General features: G+C 35.0%; 1 protein-coding gene across 4 annotated transcripts; it reads left to right on the forward strand.

The window, feature by feature from the left end:
- The first annotated feature begins 847 nt into the window (after positions 1–847).
- On the forward strand, positions 848–14,270 carry LOC110657767 (E3 ubiquitin-protein ligase BRE1-like 1). Of its 4 annotated transcripts, none has more exons than XR_009147118.1 (20): positions 848–1,317; positions 2,391–2,552; positions 2,692–2,776; positions 3,394–3,621; positions 3,730–3,891; positions 4,451–4,644; positions 4,733–4,816; positions 4,939–5,058; positions 5,159–5,345; positions 5,445–5,605; positions 5,685–5,756; positions 6,713–6,789; positions 7,015–7,209; positions 7,653–7,725; positions 7,998–8,084; positions 12,289–12,426; positions 12,551–12,732; positions 12,812–12,977; positions 13,463–13,828; positions 13,931–14,270. XR_009147118.1 is itself a non-coding variant. In XM_058142966.1 (19 exons), exons 1-19 carry the CDS (start codon positions 1,207–1,209, stop codon positions 13,592–13,594), a joined length of 2,631 nt encoding a protein of 876 aa, XP_057998949.1. In that variant the 5' UTR covers positions 849–1,206; the 3' UTR covers positions 13,595–14,270. The 4 variants fall into 4 exon arrangements, 2 of the variants coding, with proteins under 2 accessions (XP_057998949.1, XP_057998948.1); XR_009147117.1 differs by having other exon boundaries at positions 850–1,317; positions 12,530–12,732; XM_058142966.1 differs by having other exon boundaries at positions 849–1,317; positions 3,736–3,891; positions 12,530–12,732; positions 13,463–14,270.
- Positions 14,271–14,644: the final 374 nt, after the last annotated feature.

Below are 14,644 nucleotides of genomic sequence, written 5' to 3' on the forward strand. Positions count from 1 at the left end.
AATTGAATAATTTATTAATTAATGAGTTTAATTATTTTTAATTTTTGTAATAATATGAAAAAGTTTTAATTAAATTAATAAAATTAAAATGTTTAATCAAAATTTATAATTGACATAAATATTTTATTTTCTTGTCATTTAGCCTTAAAAAATGGACTGTGTTAGCATTTTAAACAACATTACAGATTTAATCCTTCAAATACTAATGAGTATAATTACAAAAATATTTAAATATCACTGAAAAATTGCACATTTTAAATAATAAAAATACAAAATCACATTATATGTATAATTTTTTTTCTTTAAATTATTATTTTATCTTTTAACGGAAAATGATGTCACATCATCAAACAGCTTGGCTCGCATGGGTGAATATTCTCATTTTAAATTATAAAATTTTTTAAATATTAATTTATTAATAATGTAAAATGCATTATTTTTAAGAATAATTTAGTAATATAAACTACTTGTTTTTTAAAATTTAATTTTTTAAAGAGTAATATGTTCAAAAGATATATTAAAAAATAATAAATATAATTTATTAACTATATTTTTTAATTTAAGTGAACATAAAATAAGGGAGTATATTATTTGTAAACGAAATAATCGTTGCATGATATAATTTCTGGAGGGAGAGCGACAATACATTCAAGAACAGCCAATAGAAAAGTCCCAAGTCATCAATGAAGCCCCAATTCTTGCTCTCTTCTCTCCCCCACCGGTAACTTTATCAGAACCTCAGATTCCTCGAAGAAGTATATGGACAGAAACTTGTTCGCAAGTAATACCAAAACTGCCCTTCTATCATTCGCGAAATTTCAATCTCCTTGGGCAAATTACGTTTCTTTCTCTTCTTGCTGCTCTAACGAGACAGATGGGTAACTGCATGCTCTTTTAGAGAGAGAGAGAGAGAGAGAGAGAGAGAGAGAGAGAAGATGAGGAGGGATCGAGCTATCAAGCCAAGACAGAGATACAAATTTATGGATGTATAAACAGAGAGGTTTGGATTGGGATTTCGAGTATGAGGGTTTTAGAGTAAAAAGAGAAAAAAATGTTGGGTTTAAATTAGGGTTTCGAGAAATTAATAGTCTAGAGTGTCCTATACTGAATGGTCTTTATATCTACTCCCTTATTTTTGGATTGTGTTGAAATTTGGTATACCTTCATGTGAGTGAAGCTGTTGTTGGGCGGGGAGTTAGGGTTTCAATGGGCAGCACTGGAGAACCTGATCGAAAACGGCGTCACTTCAGCTCCATATCACCCATGGCTGCTATGGCTAAGAAGCAGCCATTCTCACAATCCTCCGAGGACAAGAAGGTGTTAGCTTTGTTATCAGTCGGTTTTAATTTCTGCAAAATTTACTCTTTTTTTTTAATTAAAAAATTATTTAGGTTTTCTTTTTATGGTTAATTTTGTGAATTTTGTGGTTCTCTTTATCTGATTTTGCTTAATATCTGATATTTCATGCACCTCTACTTAACTAGGCATGTTTTCATTATAAATAATTAATTGACTTTCCTTGTGCTTTTAGCTTTGTTTGTTGGGGACCAGAACTTGTGCTATTTCTTTGTTTTTTGAAATTTGGACATCTATCCTTGTTAATGAATTCAGAAGCAGGAAGTGGGATGGAACTTATCTTGTTGATGAACTTTTTATGGGATTGATGGTAGGACACAACCATAGAAGCAAAAGTTGAAGAACTCGCAGTCGCAGTATAATTTTTATGATCTGTTTTGATGTTATAATTATACAATCTCTAAGTAATTTAGAATTGTTGACTACTCAAGACATCTGTTTAGTAATTACCTTCTGCCTTTTCTTTTGTTTTCTGGTTCTGTTGGTTGTGTGTTAGATCGTTTGATAATACTGAAGTTTTTAGTTTAATACAATTTTTTTAGGCAGTGGTTTCCTTCTTTGCCTATGATTTTACTTTGCACTTGTACTGATTAAAGATCCCATTCAATGATCTGACATGGTTTTCTTTCCTTGTGAGTAAGTTGACTAGAAAGAGATAAATTAACATGCCAAAGTCTACTGAACTAAATTCTAGTTGCGACTTAGAGATGTTGTCGGTAGATGATTCTTTTTGATTTTAACTATTCCCTTCCAATATTAGGAAGAAAACCAATTTCTTCTTATTCATTGAACATGTAGTCTATATTTATCTATTTTATGTGGTTCTTCTATAGCTTGATTATGATGGTTGTAGCTGCTCAATTCTGTTTTCAATATTTGAATACTGTGACAAATGACTTTGCAAACTTTTTCCCATTTTGGTATGATGAAAATGCTACTTGCTCTGGTAATATCTGATATTTAGAATTTTAGATTGCTAAGATGTAATATTTATATTGAGCTCATGCTTCATGCCTTCATCTTTTGATGTGTAGCTTGATACTGCTGTTCTCCAATTTCAAAATCAAAAGCTTGTACAGAAGTTAGAAGCTCAAAAGGTCGAGTATTCTGCTTTAGTGAACAAGTTCTCACAATTAAAGGAGAAACAACAGCCTAACAATTCCATATTGAAATCTGTCCATAAGTCTTGGGAACTGGTAATTTCTTTGTTTGTTGTTCTGTATTTTGTGTTCTTTTCCTTTTCTTCTTTTAAGAAAAAAATTGTTATCTTTTTTATTTATGCATACAGAATTGGATATTACTTTCTGAGAAATTGGCTTCATGTTTTCACAATAGCTAGTTACTGACTTGGAAGCATGCTCCACCTGCACAAGAGAGTCTAGCATTGGGCAAGACATTGGACGCTTATCAATTACTGAGGGTGAGTAGATTCCCCCACAACAGCCCCCCCTCTCTCTCTCTCTTTCCAAAACACAACCACACACATCGTGAACTACTTAATTCATTTGGACCTGGAAAATATTATATTAGGTTGTCATTCATTTAGAAGCCTGTCATTTGCTGTAAGGGCATGGGATTTGCCAAGCAAGATTTGCCTCCTACTTCTTATGGGTTATTAGGTTGGGAATGTAGCATGCACGAGGAGAGCTGAGAACACCCTGTTTGGCACGCTATGTGATATATTCTTCAAATTTTTATCTTGCACTGTCTCTGCCTAGTGGTTTTTGGCCTTGGACATGTGCATATTTGCCTTATCCATGTTGCCTTGTTCATGCTTTTTGAAAGGAAAATGTTCCCATTCACCTTTACATGTAAAAACTATGAGTACCTATTCACTCTTTCTTGTAAAACTGTGCAATATCCAGGAAAGCTCAATGTTGAAGTTTTTAGTTTAAATTTGCCATCTTTTGTAGCATTGCATATTTTCATGTATAAATATACATGAAGTGGCAGTTATGTGTTGACTGGGAGATTTCAGCATACCGTTATTAAAGCATATTGCATTTTCTGATAGGGGTGTTTCAAATTGCTTGTCAGATGGGGTTTCTTCTTCTTTTGAGGAAGCTTTTCTTAGCCGACTTGTAGAAACTGGTGCAACTGAAACTTCCTCTGCAAATGATTGCCTCAACTCGACGGAAGAACATAAAGAAAATGCTTCTGAAAAAATTAAGAACATTCTATGTAATATAGTGGCTGCCATCAATGACATTTGGCAGCGAAAGGATGGATTGCATGCAACTGTTTTGAGTAAGATTTCAGAGGATGGTAAGAGTTTAGTTTGCTGGTGCATTGAGGATATCTTTTGCAGGCTGCCTGCTGCCTCCTTTCGATTTTTTTTTTCTGAAAGTCCCGTGTGTACTGTTTCTTTGCTAGGTGCAGACAGGCAAAAGGAATCTTGTGGGTTGGTGGCAGAGGTTAAAAACTTGAGATTAGCACTAAGTGACCTTCATCTCAAGCACAAATCACATGCAAGAGAATTGCAGAGTTGTAGAGACATTAATGCAAAAAATAAAGCTGAGCTTAAGCGGTTAAAAGGTATCATTCCATTGTGTTTTGAGCAAGTCTAAATTTCAAGACACAGCCCAAAGCTATCACCCTTACTCAAATTAATGGACATACCTCGTGTAAGATACATGGATACTCATACCATACCTTTTGTTTTTATGGATTTACCTGTTTATATATATTTACAAATATGCAGATGCATATTTTTATCGACATGCATAAACAAAAGGTCTTCACGTGCATGATCATGTGTTGATTTTCTATTTCTTTTAATTTTTATAAACTTTAAGGCCCTTTTCATTTCTTTCCAAAAAAAAGAACTTGAAGCCTCATTTTTCATTATAATGATGCAATTTTTCTCACATCTTTTATTCGCTGAGAGTGTCTCTTGAACTGTTTCCACTAATGCTCGAGTGTTATGAAATTTAAGTAGTAATTTTGTTTTGCTTATATGTATGTCTGACTGATCAAATAATGTAACTAGTGTTATATATTGTTTAATTTTATGCCATTAATTGATTTTTCTTCCTCTGCATCTGTAAGTTTGACTGTTATTCTTTTTTTTTTTTAATGTTCTATTTTCCCAAAGGGGAATTGGAGAGTGCTGTTTCGGAATTAGAAGAGAGTAATTTGAAAATGGCAACTCTTAAAGCAGAAAGAGATGCAACAAAAGGGACTTTTTTCCCTGTACTAAACCTTGGAAGTAAGCCTGTTCCTGGTGATAGGGCTAGAGATAAACAAAAGAATCTGCAAGAAATGGAGTCAGCTCTCAAAGAGCTTCAAGTAAGTTTTTCCTTTCCTTCTTTCCATTTTTCTCTCTGGATTGCTTGACCTGGAAAAGTACACGTGTTGATAAATTTGAGCTCCACAGGATGAAGCTTCTTCTCGACTACTGAAATTGAAAGGTCTTCATGATGAAAGGATAACAATATTGCAACAATTATCAAATTTGCAGGTTTTTTTTTTTTTGAAAGACTATCATTGTTACTTCTTTGTGTGAATGTGGTGTTAATTGCCTCAAGAAGGCAATCCTGCTTGTTCAGTAATATAAATAGAAGGGGAATTTTGACTTTACAGGACTCATTGAAGAATGTGAAGTGTATTTCTTCTTCACAAGCCTACCGTTTGTTGAGAGATCAATTAGAAAAGTCAAAATCAGAAGTTTTCCAGTATCAGGCCTTATATGAGAAACTACAGGTTGTAACTGGTCGGTAGTTTCATTTAGGCCTTAAGTGTCATTTTCTTTGTCTGGATATTGTTGTGATACTGACCATACTTATGTCCCTTGGAATCACAGGTTGAGAGGGATAACCTGTCATTGAGGGAGAACGAATTGAACGTGAAAAATGATTTAGTTGATCTTTTTCGAAGATCTTCTGCAGTTGTGGATTCTAGAATTGCAGATTTAGGGATAGAGATACAGAGACAGATCAATGAGAGACATGTGATTGAGACTAAGCTGGAAGAGGCATCAGGAGAACTTGGTAAGTAATTTGTCAATGCTTTCATATGATCATTTGCAATAATTCTGCCTTTTATCTTCAGTTTTGAGGTTAAATTCTGATGGAATTACTCTATTTCAGGAAGAAAAGAAATCATTGCTGAATTCAAAGCCTTGGTTTCCTCGTTTCCTGAAGCAATGGGAAATATGCAACGTCAATTGAGTACTTACAAAGAGGCTACTTCTGATATTCATTCTTTGAGGGCTGATGTACAGTCTCTTTCTACTGTTCTTGATAGGAAGGTGGGTAAATTATGGTGTGTGTGCGCATTTACATTCTTGTTTTCATTTGAAGGATCAAAAGCTTTGTTTTCTGGAGCAGGTAAAAGAGTGTGAAAATTTGTCAACGAGATCCAAAAACCAAGTTGCTGAGATACAAAAGTTGCAATCTGTGGTATGTCATGTTTTCACTCTTCCACTTTATTTGAATTTTATCATACTCAATTTTATGGGATTGCTTTTGTTTGCCAAGCTTCTTTTGATTTCACATGATAATTGTCAAAAACAGCATGGGGTGTCAAATTTGAACTGAACTGCATTGCTGTTTAGCAAGGTTGCATATGTACTGGCGGGCCCATTTTCTCATTGGTCAATGAATTGGGTTTTGATGCTTGCCTCTACTTTCCTAGCGTGTGTTCTGCAAAATTCTGTATCCCTTTATGTTTTGAGAAAGATGACCACATTTCCTGTTCCTCTTTTGTTGGAATATTGCTTATCTTTTAAGAGATATTGGATTATTGGTATCTTTTAGTTTAGCAAGGTTGCATATGTACTGGCGGGCCCATTTTCTCATTGGTCAATGAATTGGGTTTTGATGCTCACCTCTTTCCTAGCGTGTGTTCTGCAAAATTCTGTATCCCTTTATGTTTTGAGAAAGATGACCACATTTCCTGTTCCTCTTTTGTTGGAATATTGCTTATCTTTTAAGAGATATTGGATTATTGGTATCTTTAGTTTACTGGGCTGACAGCTGCTGAGATAACTGCCTTGTTAGGGCCTGTTTGGCATTGTTGTTTGAGCTGCTAGTGAGAAAAGACCACCTTAAATATGTTATTTAGAGGCTATTAAAAATTGGTTTTAAGTTGAATTTGAAGTGTCTTTTTTTTTTTCAAAAGAACTCTAAAACAATTAAACAACTTTTTCAAATTGCTTTTTCCATTATCATCAAGGTGCTTTTCCAAAAAGCAGGTTAGAACCACAATGTCAAATAGTCTCTTAAAATGACAAATATTGTGAGGTGACAAGTTAATAGGGAACTTTTCCTTTCATATAGCAGGTCCTGCATCTATTTTTCTTGGGATATAATTTACAGAGTTTTGGTTCATAAATTTACTTTTTCTTTGGTTGCAGGTCCAAGATCTGAAGGAAAGTGATCTGGAGTTGAAACTGATTCTGGAAATGTATAGATTTGAATCCACTGATTCTAGGTTAGAGCTGCTTCACTTTTGACATTTCCAACCTCAGTATAGATAGTTACTATTCAATCTGCCTTCTTGTGAAGAATCTTTAGTAATTGTCTTATGCTGAAAATTGAATAAAATGAACTCTGGAGCTTCAATTAAAAGTGGCCTTGTGATAAACCCTTTTTTCTATGGTTGGCCTGATGATGTGAAAACGTATGTCAGTTTAGAAGTTTATTTTGCAAATTGCAGGGATGTCATGGAAGCCAAGGATCTTGAATACAAGGCATGGGCTCAAGTTCAAAGTTTGAAATCCTTTCTTGATGAGCAAAATTTAGAATTACGAGTTAAGACAGCTAATGAAGCTGAGGCCATATCCCAGCAGAGGCTCGCCACGACAGAAGCTGACATTGCTGATCTGAGACAGAGATTGGAAGCTTCCAAAAGGTAAAATTTAACTTTTTGTGGAAAAGTGAATTCTATTTTGATCTTGTCCTCTGATTAGATTAAGTGACATTTGAATGTGATTAATATTAATTTCTTTTCTAGTATGCAGTTAAATGTGTTCAAAACATGCTGTGTGCACTTTTTCTGATAAACCTTTTAAAGATTTCTGCTCCTCCTGAATTAAAAAATTTCCCACATTTTTAAAAAAATTCTTTTAGACAAGCAAACGAATGATTTTTCTTTTCTAGATAATTGAATAAGTGGCACTTGTTCATGCCAATGTTTGTTAATAAATTTCTTAAAAGGCTGAAGCTGTGTTGTTGAATGAGCACTTGCGTTATTTTTATTTTGTTGGCTTGCTGGTTGGAACTATCATATGATCTTTATCTTGTGACATTTATTTATATAAGAGATCCAAAAGTGTTGTTTTATTGTTATTTCAGGGATATTTCTAGACTTTCTGATGTTCTGAAATCCAAAAATGAGGAAAATGAGGCCTACTTATCTGAAATAGAGGTTAGTTTACAGTTCACAATTATGGGTCTTTCTTTTGTTCAATCACAGCATTTATTAGGAATCTAAGTCCCACGTTGGGAGTAAACAAAAATGAAAGGGTAAATCTAAGTGGTTGGGTTGCAACATTAAACTGACTAGTCATTTTGATGTGTAAAAGCAACTCAGTCACTTATATAAGCCTATATTAAAATTGAATTAAAATGTAATATGCCCTGCACACTCTCCTAATTTAACAGCATTATATGAAAATAATTAATCTGGTTTTTCTTCAGATAATTGGACAAGCATATGATGACATGCAAACTCAAAACCAGCATCTGTTGCAGCAAATCACAGAAAGGGATGACTATAATATTAAGGTGATTGGCTGTACGGAACCTTTCTTTCAAAAAAATTTGTTAAATGACATTCAGTTTCCGATACGTGTGAATGCTCGTAGCTTTAAGGTCTTAATTTGTGGGTTGTCTGGCGTGGTGTTAATATTCATTTTTCTTTTTCCCTTATATATATATATATATCATGGGCTTAAAAATTTGAATTTCAGTACATGCACAAGCTCTCAAACAAAGATTTTATATGGTAAATTACAGTTTGCATATGTTTTAGTAATTTTTGTAAAATTCATGATACACATTAATGTGTTCAGTGATTGGTTGTGCACTCTATTATTGGAGGAAATTAGTATCTTTATATGGATTGGCTCGTTTTCTTTGAAAAGCTAGTGGTGCGTTGTGGTGTATCTATGATATTAAATCCTCGGAGAGGCATGTAGGTTGTTCATTGGCAAATATGTAGCTAATGCTATTATATCAACTATTTTAGATTGTTATAACCTAAGAAATTAATGCAGCGTGATGTAAAAATTGGGAGAATTCTCTGCAGAACTTTTATTGCTGAAAATCTGTATCTGAAATGCATAAAAATCTGGGGTATTTGTAGAGTTGTTGATCTCCTAAACACAATAGGAAAAGATCTCTACTAAATTGGAAGTTAAAATGAACCAAAGTACTTTAGGAAACCTATATAAAATAGGAGTAAAAATCTTCCTAGATAGAATAGGAAAAATATAATTAAATCCTAAATAGAATTGGAAACTTTCTAAATTAATTCTAGTTGGGATTCTGCTGCTGTTGCTTGATAAACAAGAAGTCACAGGTGAGTAAGGACTAGGGGTGAGCATTCGGTTCAAACCGAACTGAACCGAATTAAATTTTAGAAACCGAACCGTAAATTTTAGAAACCGAACCGAACCGAAATAGGTGAAAAACCGAATCGAACCGAACAGCTCTATTTCGGTTCGGTTCAGTTTAAACCGATCGGTTTGATTTTTTTTATTGATTTTTTAATTTAGACTTGATTTTCAAGTTATTTGGTTTAATTTTAACTTTGGTTTGAACCTAATAACCATTAATCAATGAAATTAAACAATTAATATATATAAAATTAAATATAATTCATATTTAACCGAACCGAAATAACCTAGTAAGGACTGCTGGACATGCAATTTACCAAAAAAAAAAAGAAAAAAAAAACCGCATCTTTTACTGCTGGACAGAGGACTACACACCCTGGGCATTTGGCAGGGACCTGGTACACGCCCTATTCTGTGTATTCTGTGTCCAAGTGCTGCCCCTGCTGGAACATACCAAAATGCCCTGCATCATGCTTGCCCACTTGTAAAAAACTCGTCCTTGAGTTGCAACGAACCAACATAGCTCACGTATCATTCTCCCCCACTTGAAATAAACCCTTCCTGGAATTTTGAAGTGAAAGAGAATGAAAATCTTCATTTGGAATGTGCACCATATAGCCCTCTTGGATGAAGTAGCCAATGGAAAATTATGCAAGACTTTGATTGCATTCATCTTTGTTTCCACAAGAACATCCGAACAAATAAAATCAATGGAAGCAATAAAAATTAACGAGTTAGAAAAATCTTCAATCTTTATCTCTTTGATTTGATTTTCTTCAATCTCCAATATTATCTCCATGGATTTTTTTTTTCTCAACTACCATTGAAATTTCCATGGCATGATATTTGTTGTTCCCTTTGACACGTTCTTCCATTCTTCGTCTTCAACCATAGCTTCTAGTTCCTATCATTCGACATTAGTCTCCTCAACTTCAAGTTGAGTTTTGGATTCAAGTTGTTCTTGCCTTTCTACCCTTTCCACTAATAGATGTTTGGGTTGGGTGCCCTTGCACTCGGCTATAAATCAAGATAGTGCTTCGAGTTATGGTTGGAAAAGCCCTCTCATCATATCCATATGTGCCTCTTTTCCGATAGTCACTATTCCATTGATGCCTATCGTACTTGATTGGTTCCAAGTCATATTCCTTTGAATCTCCTTCGTAAATTCAAGAATTAGTTGATATGCTTCTCTTTTATATCTTTCGTTGTGTGGATGTCTATATAACCTGTTTGGTTCATAATTATTTTCCTCTTCCGTGTCTTCCTTGTAGACATATTGGCTATGTGCGAAAAAAGTTTTGTTGATTTGGTTACCACTAGCTAACTTTACTGTTGGCCTTCTGTCATCGTACTTATCCCTGTTTGTATTGATTCCCAAAGCATCAAGATGATCTACATTTCTTCAAGGTGTCCCTCCATAAACCTGAATTTGAGATCCATCCGTTGCTCCCATCATTGCAATATTTCGTCCCTATGGTCAAGGGCATTAGTTCCACAATCATCGTTGCAAGAACCACTTTAATTGCCACCTTCATCAAGGTAAGCCATCTTGATTGGGGGCGATTTCTTCGCTTTGATACCACTTGACGTAGCGTGAAGCTCACAAAGAAACATAGGCTATACACCGAGTGAAAATTGAGAGAATTCTCAACAGAATTTTTATTGCTGAAAATCTGTACTCAAATACGTAAAAATCTGGGATATTTATAGAGTTCTTAAACTCTGAAACACAATAGGAAAAGATCTCTACTAAATAGGAAGTTAAAATAAACCAAAGTACTCGAAGAAACCTAGATAAAATAGGAGTAAAAGTTATCCTAGATAGAATAGGAAAATGTAATTAAATCCTAAATAGAGTTGGAAACTTCATAAATTAATCTAGCTTGGATAGTGGACCACACAACCTAAATAGTAAGAGTTCCAGGTGAATCAGGACTTTTGGACAAGCAATTTACCCAAAAAAAAAAAATGGCATCTTTCATTGCTGGATAGTGGACCACACAACTTGGGCGTGTACTATTCTGTGTCCAAGTTCTGCCAATGGATTGCTTTGCAAAGGAGGGCCGAATCACAAGTTGTTGTACTCTTTAAACACCCACCACGATATTGCAGGTTCCTCCTGTTCAAGCCTGCGAACCATAGTTGAGCCTCTCCCATCAAATGAAAGGCAGCTAGGCTAACCTTGTCCTCCTCCGAAGTACACTGGTTATGCAAGAATTGTTTGCAACTGTTGAGCCATCCTGGCGGATCGTTGGAACCATCATACCAAGGGAAGTCAAGTTTCGTATGTCTAGGCACTGTACGCCCCTCCGTCCTGCTCGTCGTTTTGATTGACAAAATTCTGCTGGCTGCTACTAGTCCCATCTTGGTTCATTCCCCTTTTGATAGTTCGAACGAGCTCAGATAATTTCTGAGCCAAGTCTTTGAATTGAGCTTCGGATTGTTGCATTAAAGTATTTAGCTTCTCTTCCAAATTGGTTGGTTCACCCATGACGACTGGCTCTAATACCAAGTTGTTATGTGCCCTCGAATAGGATCTCATCACAAGTTGTTGTACTTGGATATCTTCCGAGGAAACTGTCTTGCCTTTGTTCACGTTCCTGCTTTTTCTTGAAGAACTTATTGTGAACACTAGTTGAGGGCTTGTTAGAGAGAACCTTCTAATCTCATAAGGCAAGTTGAAATGAATGCTGCTTATTTTCTTTCTTCATAATCAGTCCCCTTTTGTAGAGAGGTTACAACATTACAAGAAACAAGGCTTCCTAACGATACGAAAATTACATCATAACAACAAATTAAAATTTAAAAATCTGAAAACATGAATTAAGGCTTGAAATGCGGATTCTGGAGCAGGTCCCTTGATAACTGGTCCCTTGATAACAGCTCCCTTGAACCCTGAAACTGAAAACATGACAGCAATCAACTTAATCGACAATCTGATCTGCTAGCACATTTTCCCTCCTTGTTGCTGAGCGTCGGCCATAGGATCTGCCCACAAAGGCATCCACAACACCCTGCTGGAACATGCCAAAATGCTCCGCATCAGAAATAGACAATACTTAACATTAACATCTTAAATAAATGAATGGACTTGGATAAATTTGGGAAAGAGTGGAAGTTCAGTTGCACATTAAATTTTTGTTTAGAATGATTAGTGTGAAATAGTGAGAAGGGCTATTTTGTCTATGTGGTATTTGTATATACAATGCATGGTTCCATGTCCTTTTTTGCATCCATGTAGACAACCGTTTGCTCATATTTTTTCCAGGGTTTAGTATGAGTTCGTTGTGGGGTTAACATGAACAAACATTTATTTGGTGTGGTATATATTTACTTCCATTGGACTTTGTCATCTTTCTGGCCTGTTTCAGCTTGTTTTGGAAGGTGTGAGGGCAAGACAGCTGCGGGATTCTCTACTCATGGACAAACGAACCATGGAAAGGGAGATTCAACAAGCAAATATTTCTCTTGATTTCTATAATGTGAAAGCGGCAAGAATTGAAGATCAGGTTTTTTTTTTTTTTTTTTTTTTATTTATATTAACATTTTTGTGGTGGAACCACCTTAGGTGGAGAGTTTATATTTTGACTAATGAATACCTGTGTCTTGCAGTTAAAAATTTGTTTTGACCAGGTTCATAAACTTAAAGAAGAGAAGTTTCAAAACTCAAGTACATTGGAAAATACCCAAAAGCGATTGGTAGATGTGAGAAAATCATCTAATCAAGCAAGAGAGTCACTGGAGGACTCACAATCCAAGGTTGCAAGAAGTCGAGCAGCCCTTTTGGAACTGCAGATAGAACTAGAGAGAGAGAGGTAAGGAAATATATTTTCTTCCCTTTCTTTTCAATTTGTTCCAAATGCAGGCATGGATCAATCATTATTCATTTATTAGGTTTGATAAGAGAAGAATAGAAGAGGAATTGGAAGTAGCAAGGAGAAAGGTTTCACGTCTTCGAGCGCAGACTGAGGGATCATCAATTGTAGAAAAACTTCAGCAGGAACTTAAAGAATACAGGGAAATTGTGAAGTGCAGTATCTGCCTTGAAAGACCTAAAGAGGTAGATGTTCCCTGCTTATTTTATGGGTCTGGTGTCACATGTTTGTTGTGGGAAACATTTATAATATTATTGAATCTTTTTATTACAGATATTGTGGAAGGTATCTTGATCATTGATATGTATTATGTTTACCTGTCAAAAATGAAGGGCATGCTTTTGCTTATGGAAGCTTAGGGAAAATAGTTTTCCAATTTTCTGCCATGACGAAGTTAAGAAAATGCATCTAATGCAAATAGAAATGCTTTCTTAAACTTAAAAAACTAGAGCAAGCAAACAAGTTTTCTAATTTTCTAAAATTAGATATAGAACTTAATAGATTTCTAAATTCTCTTTAAAATTGGAAGGGTGAAAATAATATTTCATTTTTCATGGAGAATTACGATTAATAAATAATTTAACTTGTATACCAATTGAATGACTAGACATTTTGTCACGTTTATTCTTTCTGCTACACTTCCATTGTTTTCTCTTTTTGCTTCGATCAGGTTGTCATTACAAAATGCTACCACTTGTTCTGCAATCCATGTGTGCAAAGAATTATGGGAAGCCGTCACCGGAAGTGTCCAGCGTGTGCCACAAGTTTTGGGCCTAATGACGTGAAGCCTGTTTATATCTGAGATAGAAAATGGCTGATGTGGATAAGTTGTCCTGGGCTGCTTGTTTATGAGACTCAGTTCTCAAATTTGGGCTCGCTCTTGCCTGTGTGCCTTGATCAAAGGCATGAGCTATGGATCCCACAGGTTCATGTTTATTGTCATGTTAGAAAATTGTTGAGCGAAGAACGATGACAAGATACAGTGCTGCTCCTGTCTAATTGTCAATCCTTTGAATTCATCTTAGATTGAGTCTAGGTTGTGATTTTGCCTAGTTTCTTGATTTCATTGTGTTTACGATTCTTGTTTTTTGGTTCAACTGCTTAGAGCCACTGGAATCTTTCAATCTATTATTTGCAGATGTTCAGAATCGATGAAATGCTATTTACCCAAGGCATTGGAGGTTGTGCAACCCATAAGAATGGCAAGTGATGTTCTAAGCTTCTATAATGGCATCTTGGCGCACTGCGTTGGGTATTTGATGCCAGTTTTTCTCCATCCATAGACAGTGTTAACCAAATTTTTGGCTGTACAGGTTTTTAGTAAATACATTGGATTTTTTAGAAACATGTCTTCCTGGTTTACAAACTAGTGGTATTTATAATAATAGTTTGTGTAAGATGTTCTTAGCATTACTTCAGATTTTATGTACAAGCCTTTCAAATTTTAGAGCGATTTATTTAATTATTTTTTGCAATAATTATTTTCTACTAGGTAATTTCCTTATATTTGTTTTAAGTGAATTAAAGAATACCTTTATCGTCAAGCCCGCCGTTCCTGAATTCATGTTCAGTTTTCAAGTCGGGCAAGAGGCAGAGTTGGAATAATGTGGATGCGTGTTGTAGAACAAAATGTCAAAGTGCATACTCTTAAATCTGATTTGATTTGATTTGTGTTATTTTATTATTTCTCATTATTTTTCCTTTCCATGAAGAGCCTGATCTCGAAGTCACCGTGACCATGGCTGATTTCTTATGGAAGTTTTATAAGCTACGTGTCATTAAACATGCAGCAAAAAGGAATCATTGCATTTCCATTGTCCCCTCTGTTCTCATTTGATTGGATTTACCCTAT

This window comes from Hevea brasiliensis, chromosome 2 (genome assembly GCF_030052815.1).
Source record: "Hevea brasiliensis isolate MT/VB/25A 57/8 chromosome 2, ASM3005281v1, whole genome shotgun sequence".
Lineage (NCBI taxonomy): Eukaryota > Viridiplantae > Streptophyta > Magnoliopsida > Malpighiales > Euphorbiaceae > Hevea > Hevea brasiliensis.